The 9,731-nt window shown below is 34.9% G+C and overlaps 2 protein-coding genes across 2 annotated transcripts in view; both read left to right on the top strand.

Annotated features, from left to right (window-relative positions):
* LOC133190657 (abnormal spindle-like microcephaly-associated protein homolog) overlaps positions 1 to 3,410 on the top strand; it is a 15,523-nt gene extending 12,113 nt beyond the window's left edge. Inside the window, exons 4-9 of the mRNA XM_061326349.1 lie at positions 1,421 to 1,513; positions 1,617 to 1,670; positions 2,313 to 2,399; positions 2,576 to 2,608; positions 2,711 to 2,740; positions 2,916 to 3,410. Of these exons, the coding sequence (XP_061182333.1) occupies positions 1,421 to 1,513; positions 1,617 to 1,670; positions 2,313 to 2,399; positions 2,576 to 2,608; positions 2,711 to 2,740; positions 2,916 to 3,410 (792 nt within the window). The remainder of the gene's footprint in view (positions 1 to 1,420; positions 1,514 to 1,616; positions 1,671 to 2,312; positions 2,400 to 2,575; positions 2,609 to 2,710; positions 2,741 to 2,915) is intronic.
* The window catches only part of LOC133190280 (translation initiation factor eIF-2B subunit beta-like), a 234,850-nt gene that overhangs the window by 111,763 nt on the left and 113,356 nt on the right, over positions 1 to 9,731 (top strand). The gene's annotated exons all lie outside the window — the stretch shown is intronic.

Below are 9,731 nucleotides of genomic sequence, written 5' to 3'. Positions count from 1 at the left end.
AGGGACAGGGAGCGGCTAGGGAGATTGGAACCCCCCCCCCCCCCTGGAATTTGCAGAGTTATTTAAATAGGACTATATACTGATTTACAGAAGCAAATAAAAAATGACTTTGGATGCCCTCCCCCTTTAAAAACATGGACCCCACCATCATTGTTTTTATTTTGTTTGTTTGTTTGTTTTTTTTTTATTTTGCTCCTCAGGAAATTCTGGGCTGGAATTTTTTTGGACCGAGGTGTGGACCCCCCCCCCCCCCCCCCCCCGGAAAAAAATTCCCGGATCTATGCCTGTAACTGAATGTAATGTCGACAACGGGAGATAACTCTTCAGAATGTGAAATTCGTCTATTGTGGCATCGATGATCCACTCTCTACGATTGGCTCATACATTCAGTGTCTGAGAGAGAAACGAACGACAACTCTGCATAGGAGATTGCCGATGATCTTTGATCCTTTTTAAACTTTAACCTAACCATTTGCATTTTGGTTTATTTTACCCCAATCTATACTTAAACTTGTACTTACCGACTGTCATAGGTCCTGTCAACTTCATGAAATACAATCCAATTAAAACACAAAATGAATTAATTTCCACTGATATACATGTAACACTGCACCATGTCACATGGCATGTGCAATCTAAAAATGATAATGGTAAAACTAGTACTAGTACTGGTAGGGTGACGCAAGCCCAATGTGATGTAGAAATTTTCAAAAAGGTGTTCACATACATGTACAGTACAAGAACAAATTTTAAATTATCATAACAAACGATGTTTTAACATAACTTTGCCATCTAGGCCTATTTCCAAAAACAGGCAAATTGTGTGTGTGTGTATTTGGGGGGGGGGGGGGACACATATAAATTGATTGGGTATGGCTTTTCAAGGAGGTTTTTGCCTAATCAAATACTAAAAAAAGTTTGCACATTTTGATAAATTCATCAAAAACGCTTTGTACTAAAATAATATTATTTGTTGTTGAGAAGATAAATTTAATTTAAAAAGTTCCAATTATGGACCAAAAATTTATATCCCCCCCTTTTTATTAAAACCTAATTTACAACATTAATTAAATTCTGATATTTCAGACTGGTAATGAATTAAGTATATGAAATGCGTATAAGAGGTTCATGGGTCACATGGTCACCTGAGCATTTTATGCTCGATTTGACGAATACATGTACTGTGTAAATTATAGAATTATTTGGACTTTTTCCTTGGTAAGCCCAATATGAAGGAGTGTGCATTTAGAGGCAAACACCTTAGTGCGGGTATTACTGTCTCATGACAGCATCTAGTTGAAGTAGCAAATACCTTAAAAATTGATCTCATCAGTCCAAGGTATATTTATTTATTAATAAATGTTATCAACTACTCTTTCCAGTAGAATCTTGTCTTTCATTTATTGTTTTAATTTTCTAGTCAATTTTTGAGCAAGTGGTTTGGGAGGAAGAGAAGAAACTAGAAAAAGACCTCAGAAAACAAATTTGCCAAAAAGCAGTTCACATAGTATCAGTAAGTACACACAACAGAAGGGTATCTAGTTAATGTGTAAATTATTGTAAGTAACATTTATTTTTATTATTTAAACATAATATTGTTCTTATCTTACATTAAGCATGGTATAGAGGAATGGGTGTGTGATCCCAGGCAGGTGCAGGTTAAAGCAGTGGTAAGTCAAAATTATCTATTGAAAATTACTTGTTACTATTTTACATACATCTAATTTTTTTAATATAAATGATACATAAAATATTTTTTTTATTCCCTAAGCAGTGTGTTCTTTGTGATTTTGTGTGTGAGTGTGTGATACAAAGTGATTTTAGTTACTGTTAATAAAATATAAATAAACAAATTACAAGTACACTCGTAAACATTAACATTTAGCACTGAAATAACACCATTCATTCATTTGTTTGGGCTATTTCTGTCTGACTACGGTAAAGTAATGTTGCATTATTAGGCACCTTTTTTCATCATAAAATTCTTCAAAAGCACGGGGTGCACAGAACTAAATTCAACTCTCTTTTTTCTAGTCATTTTTCTAGCATGGAGTCTGATTTCGCCGATATCACATTGCTAGTTTATTGCAATTTTTTTCTATTTTGAATGTTTATCACATATGTTACAGATAACTATAACAGTTAATGTTAAAAAGTCAACAAGCAATTAGATAAATCCATTTAGTTGATTTTTATTGGATTTTGTTCTATTTTTGAGTATCATCACTGATAAATTGAACTCCAATCAATCAGATGATGTGATGAAAACACAGTGTTATTAAAATAAATCAGCAAAATTACTTGTTGGTTAGATTTTCCTGCAAAGAGTAAAGCTGAGAGTTAAAGAAGAGCTTGAGAAAAACCCTGAGCTCAGATATTTTGTCATTAATGAAATGATGGTAAGTATGTAGATTTTAACTGGATTACTCTTTATTTTTTGAAAATGAAAAGTTATCAACATTACCAAAGAATTAAAGTCTTTGTAAATCTTCAAAGTATAATTCTCTAAATCTTAATCTGAATTTATTTGTATTATTCATTTCAATTTCATTACATTTTTTAATGTATTTCACAGAAGGAGGAAGAAGGCATTGACAAGAAAAAAGAAGTAAGTTATATACTTTTTTCACCTTAAAGACTATGAATTATTATTATTATATATTTTACGATATCAATTCCTAAACAAACGTTTTTGATTTTTTTTTCACAGAAGGAAGAAGGCATTGACGAGAAAAAAGAAGTAAGATTAACTTTTTGAGCCCGACTTTTTCAAAATCCATGAAAACTGTTGTAATATTGAAGATTCCGGAAGCAGTGTAGCTGTATCACTCCGAACACCAAGAGTATTATTTGACTTTACTTTGATGACCAAAATAAGAAATTTTGTGCATCTCCATGTGTCTTTCAATTTTTAGGCAAAAAAAGATGGAAGATTGGTTCATCATCAGTATTTGGCCCTTCGTCAAGCAGCTGTGACAATGCAATCATACTACAGAGGAAACCAGACTAGGAAAATGATGTTGCTGAAACAAGAAAGTGCCAGAAGAATTCAGTCATGGTACAAAGGACGAAAACAACACATACTGTATATAGAACTAAGAAAATCAGTCCTTATCTGTCAGAAAACTTACAGAGCTTGTAGGTTAGCACAGTCAGACCGAAAGAAGTTCTTGGTCCTTAAAGGTGCTGCTCTTACTATTCAAGCATATTATAAAGGTTACAAGACAAGATGCATATACCAAAGAATGAAGCAGGCCATAGTTTTGCTCCAGTCTGGTTCTAGGGGTTTTCTAGAAAGAAGGAGGCTAAAGAAACTTCATAAAGCTGCGACTATAATACAGCGAATGATAAGGAACCACAGGCACATTAAGCTTGTCAAGGTTAGTCTTGGACCAACTTTGAAAATTTGAACTGGTATATTGGTTGGAACAAGTTGTAGTTCTGCAATAAGCATGTTGGTTTTTTTGTCATAATTCCTTTTATCTGAAATGAATTTCTTTTGTAGCAGCAGGAGAAAGCAAGACAAACATATTTGTTACAATTCACCAGGAACGTAGAGATTCACCTGAAAGCAACAGTTATGCAGAGATGCTACAGAAAACATGCATCACTTTGTGAAGCCAAGAAACAACTTCATAGCGCCCTCATAATACAGGTAAGGTTTTCAATTAATTTCTGATATAAATTGTATGATCAAATTTTCTGACTGAAATATCATTGATTAATGTTGGGGGTTCGAGGGCCAAAAATTGTGGAAAAAAGTATATTGTCTTGCATGAAATTATATGTACATATGTGCTCATGGTATCTGACTACGGTTCATGTCATGCAAAGAACAAGTTTTGATAATTTTTATGTAATTAATTTTTGCAGAACTGGGTAAAAGGGAGACTGTGCCGTATTCGGTTTCTAAAGCTCAAGAGGTCTGTCCATGTGATTGAAACAGCAGCATTACAGTGGATACGCATCAGCCATGATAAAGAAAAGAAACAACCAGCCACCAAAATACAGGTAACAAATATCAAAAATGCTAATTGTAATTATATATTAAAGTACTTCATGTACATTTATTAGAGCTTTGGATCACTTTGTCCTATGTAGTAATCACCCTGTCCATTCAATGTGATACTTTAACTGGAGTCATTATATCATGTCCATCCTAAAAACAGACATAAATTTACTATATAAGTGAAGGATGGTAAGTTCAGACTCTATCATTTGGAAAAGGTCAAGGTTGGAATAAAGATCTTTGAGCATTTATGTAATAGAAGACCAATGGTGTATATTTTTTTAACCTATATACTTCATTTTTACCTGGTGGAGGATGGTTAACTAAAACTTGTAGATTCTGAGTGACTTGATGAGAAGACAATTGAATACAAATATTCCAAAGCAATCTTTCATATTTTATAGACTGATAGGTGATTAAACTTCCTCTCATCACTGTGTATACGTATTCCTCCCAATAAATAAAATGCATTCCTTCAGATCTGAAGTTACGTATACCCCCCCCCCTCTATAAATAAAATGTTGTCCTTCAGATCCGAAATTTTAATCGGTTGATTTTACTCAGGTAAGTATACCTTAACAGAAGCAGGTGTTGAATTCCGGGAGAAAGGCACTACCAATATTTTATATACAAGTACATTCCTAAATACACAGGGACCTGATTTCCTGCATGTTTTTATTGAAGGCCTAGCTAGGTTTTTTAATGCAGGCCCGTCGAGATGTCGATCGTATTGACTATGAAAAAATAATTTCAATTTTCAATCTGTATCTCATCTCTCAAGCCAAAGGCTCAAATGAACTGTTCATAATTTGTTCATTGTTTGTCATCATTGTTGGCGTTCTTGGTGTAAGTTTTATCATTATTGTCGTTGCAAACCTACTTGTAAATTTTTCTCAATTTTATCTTTTCAAGAATCACTGGGCCAATGTCAACCAAACGTAGCACAGAATATTCTTTGGTAAAGTTTTGTATAAAATATTTGCCCGAGCCATTTATTTGTATTAGAGAATCACTGGAAGCTCGTACTTGATACAGTGATTGCTCATGACCAAGGGGTTTGCTACGACCTTAAAGCATATGCAACTACTATTTCCAGTAGAATCTTGTCCTTCATTTATTGTTCTAATTTTCTAGTCAATGTTCGAAAAAGTGGTTTGGGAGGAAGAGAAGAAACTTGAAAAAGACATCAGAAAACAAGTTTGCCAAAAAGCAGTTCACATAGTATCAGTAAGTATACACAACAGAAGGGAAAAGTGTATCTAGATAATGTGTAAATTATTGTAAGTAACATTTATTTTATTATTTAAACATAATACTGTTCTTATCTTACATTAAGCATGGTATAGAGGAATGGGTGTGTGATCCCAGGCAGGTACAGGTTAAAGCATTGGTAAGTCAATGTTATGTATTGAAAATTACTTGTTATACCCGCACTTTCTAAAGAAAGTTCGGGTATATTGTTGTTACTCATGTCTGTCCGTCCGTCCGTCTGTCACACTCTTATTTCTCAAACTCCTCTTACATTTTACACAGTAGCCTAATCATCTTTTGGGAGGTGTTTGGTGGTGTCATGTAGATGTGCAGTAAAGTTTCGGAATTTTCATTTTCACCCTGGGGGTCAAATGGGGGTCGAAAAATGACGTTTTTTATGCAAAAAGCCCCTGGTTCCCTGAACTCCTCTTACATTTTACACAGTAGCCTAATCATCTTTTGGGAGATGGTTGGTGGTGTCCTGTAGATGTGCAGTAAGGTTTCGGAATTTTCATTTTCACCCTGGGGGTCAAATGGGGGTCAAAAAATGACGTTTTTTAAGCAAAAAGCCCCTGGTTCCCTGAACTCCTCTTACATTTTACACAGTAGCTTAATTGTCTTTTGGGAGATGGTTGGTGGTGTCATGTAGATGTGCAGTAAGGTTTTGGAATTTTCATTTTCACCCTGGGGGTCAAATGGGGGTCGAAAAATGACGTTTTTTATGCAAAAAGCCCCTGGTTCCCTGAACTCCTCTTACATTTTACACAGTAGCCTAATCGTCTTTTGGGAGATGGTTGGTGGTGTCCTGTAGATGTGCAGTAAGGTTTCGTAATTTTCATTTTCACCCTGGGGGTCAAATGGGGGTCGAAAAATGACGTTTTTTATGCAAAAAGCCCCTGGTTCCCTGAACTCCTCTTACATTTTACACAGTAGCCTAATCGTCTTTTGGGAGATGGTTTGTGGTGTCCTGTAGATGTGCAGTAAGGTTTCGGAATTTTCATTTTCACCCTGGGGGTCAAATGGGGGTCAAAAAATGACGTTTTTTATGCAAAAAGCCCCTGGTTCCCTGAACTCCTCTTACATTTTACACAGTAGCCTAATCGTCTTTTGGGAGATGGTTGGTGGTGTCCTGTAGATGTGCAGTAAGGTTTCGGAATTTTCATTTTCACCCTGGGGGTCAAATGGGGGTCGAAAAATGACGTTTTTTATGCAAAAAGCCCCTGGTTCCCTGAACTCCTCTTACATTTTACACAGTAGCCTAATCATCTTTTGGGAGATGGTTGGTGGTGTCCTGTAGATGTGCAGTAAGGTTTCGGAATTTTCATTTTCACCCTGGGGGTCAAATGGGGGTCGAAAAATGACGTTTTTTATGCAAAAAGCCCCTGGTTCCCTGAACTCCTCTTACATTTTACACAGTAGCCTAATCATCTTTTGGGGGATGGTTAGTGGTGTCCTGCAGATGTGCAGTAAGGTTTCGGAATTTTCATTTTCACCCTGGGGGTCAAATGGGGGTCAAAAAATGACGTTTTTTAAGCAAAAAGCCCCTGGTTCCCTGAACTCCTCTTACATTTTACACAGTAGCCTAATCGTCTTCTGGGAGATGGTTGGTGGTGTCCTATAGATGTGCAGTAAGGTTTTGGAATTTTCATTTTCACCCTGGGGGTCAAATGAGGGTCGAAATATGATGTTTTTTATGCAAAAAAACCCTGGTTCCCAGAACTCTTCTTACATTTTACACAGTAGCCTAATCATCTTTTGGGAGATGGTTGGTGGTGTCATGTTGATGTGCAGTAAGGTTTCGGAATTTTCATTTTCAAGTTTTTGATGCAGTGGAAGAGCTCTCACTAATACATATCAGCATATTAGGTTTGATAAAAATATCTTGAATGATTTATTTAAAACTGAGCTTAACACTTATTTGAGAAAAGAGAGGTCAAGGTCAACGGAAAGGTTGAGGTCAAAATGTTGATGCAGTTGAAAAACTTATATCAGTATGTATTTACTATTAGCATAGAAGTTCAACAAAAATATCAGAAATGGTTTATTTAAAATGTAGATAAGGCCAAATAAAAAAATATGTGTGGTTTGGGTTACCCGACCTTCCCTATTTTATACCCCCGACCCTAAACTTTTTTTTGGCAATTTTCATATTTTTCCGGAATTTCCCCCAATTTCCATCAATGGCTCCAGTTTAAGTTTTAGTTTCAGCAATGACGGCCTCTTTGCAAAACATAGTGCAAGTGTTTAATAGTGTTAAATCCAAAGCAAGCTAGCATGTAGGTGTCCCCTACCAATATTGACTAGTATATTATCACACCACATCTAAATGCCATTTGCAAAGCAGTGATAGGTATTATTTAGAAAAAAAATTAAGAAAATCATTTTGTTAAAAAAAAAAAAATAATAATAAAAAAATAAAAATCCCTACCTACCTACCCTAATTTTTTTGGAAGTGTAACCGGAACCACACATATTTTTTTGTTTGGCCTAAACACTAATTTAAAAAAGTGAGGTCAAGGTCAAAGGAAAAGTCAAGGTCAAAAAAGTTGATGCAATTGATATCTCTCAGCAGTATAATTATATCAGCATATGAAGTTTGATAAATATATCTTGAATTGTTTATTCAAAACTGATCTAGACACTAATTTAAGAAAAGTAAGGTCAAGGTCAAAGGAAAATTCAAGGTCAAAAATTTTGATGCAGTTGAAAAGCTTACATCAGTATGTATCAGCATATGATGTTTTATTGAAGTCGGACATGACAAACACTATATGCCTCGGCCATATTCATGGCAGGGCATAAAAAACTTGAATCTACACTATATGAGGATGTTTCCATATCAAAATGACTAACAAGCAAATTCAAAGAATTGTGGTCCCCTGCTTTCCGTGTCCTAGTGGATGGGATGCCATTATTTATGACATATTGTTTCAAATATGCACGCCCTATCATATGTCATTCAAAAGTAATCACCAAAGTTAAAATTTTTGAAAATTAGGTAAAACATCAAGGTCAAGGGGTAAAAAATCATAGCATGCTTGGAAACATCTTGTTACAGGTAATGTACATGTCAAATATAAAAGTCCTATCTCTTCTCAATCAAAAGTTATAAGGAAATATAACATTTTTGAAAAGTAGGTTAAACTTCAAGGTCAATGTCACAGAGTCAAAAGTCATGATATATTTAGAAAGGTCTTGTCACAGGTAATATACATGTATAATATGAACGCCCTATCTTTTCTCTTTCAAAATGATCATTTGAAATAATGTTAAATTTTTTGAAAAGTAGGTCAAACTTCAAGGTCAAGGTCATGGGTTCAAAAATCATGGTATGTTTAGAAAGTTCTTGTAGGTAATGTACATGTGAAATATGAAATCCCTATCTCTTATTATTCAGAAGTTATGACCAAGGTTAAATTTATTGTGACAGACGGACAGACTGACAAACGGACAGACTGACAGACAAATGAGATTTAATGTCCCCTAGGTCCCTTTTGTGAAAACGGACGACAATAATGCCCTTGCTATTCATGAGAAGAAGATTTATGATGGAAAAAATCCCCTGCATTTTTCTATGTAAATCATTGGATCCCCATATGTGGCCCCATCCTACCCCAGTGGGTCATAATTTTAACAAATTTGAAGCTACACTGTCTATGTAAAGAAAGTTTCAACTTTTTGGGCCCAGTCAGTGGTTCTTGATAAGACTTTTTTAAAATGATACCACCAAATTTTCACTAATTCTTGATTATCCCCCCTTGAAAGAGGGTGTGACCCTTCACTTGAACAAACTTGAATCCCCTTTACCCAAAGATGCTTTGTGGCTGGGTTGGTTGAAATTGGCCCGGCGGTTCTAGTGAAGAAGACAAAAATGTGAAAAGTTTACAGGCGGACAGATGGATGACAAACAAAATGTGATCAGAAAACCAGAAAAACTCAAGTGAGCTAAAAACTGATGATCACATTTAGTACTTGGAAAGAGTTACAGTATTTGAAAAGCAGTTTTTTTTTTTCATGCATTAATTGTTTTCAGAAGCTGAAAAGGTATGACTTGTATCCATGTTGAAAAAACTTCACATTTCAGAAAACAGTATGATTAAAAATAGTTAATCAAGGTGCTTTGAGTAGCAAAATAAGCTAAACTGGTATAGCTAATTCAACCACAGAGCTTAGTGAATTTTAAAATGCACAACCTTTTCAACTCTTAATCATTCTTAAAATATTTATATCATCATTTCTGATTCAAGGGAGAACTAGAGATATGATCAGAAGTATATCCATTGACTAATAAACATGTACATGTATATTGTGTTTTTTAAGTCATTAATGTTTGTTTGTTGTTAAATGTCCCTCTTGGGAATTTTTCACTCATACGGAGACACCACCACTTAAAAATAATGAAGACGTACAAGTCGGATTTAAGGTTAACATTCATTTTAGGAATTTTCAACAATTAATTAAGACGTAAAGA

This window comes from Saccostrea echinata, unplaced genomic scaffold, assembly GCF_033153115.1.
Source record: "Saccostrea echinata isolate AGI-Se365-2 ecotype Australia unplaced genomic scaffold, CSIRO_AGI_Sech_v1 ptg000022l, whole genome shotgun sequence".
NCBI lineage: Eukaryota > Metazoa > Mollusca > Bivalvia > Ostreida > Ostreidae > Saccostrea > Saccostrea echinata.
The sequence above is the reverse complement of the archived record's forward strand: the minus strand, read 5'-3'. Positions and strand labels throughout refer to the sequence as shown.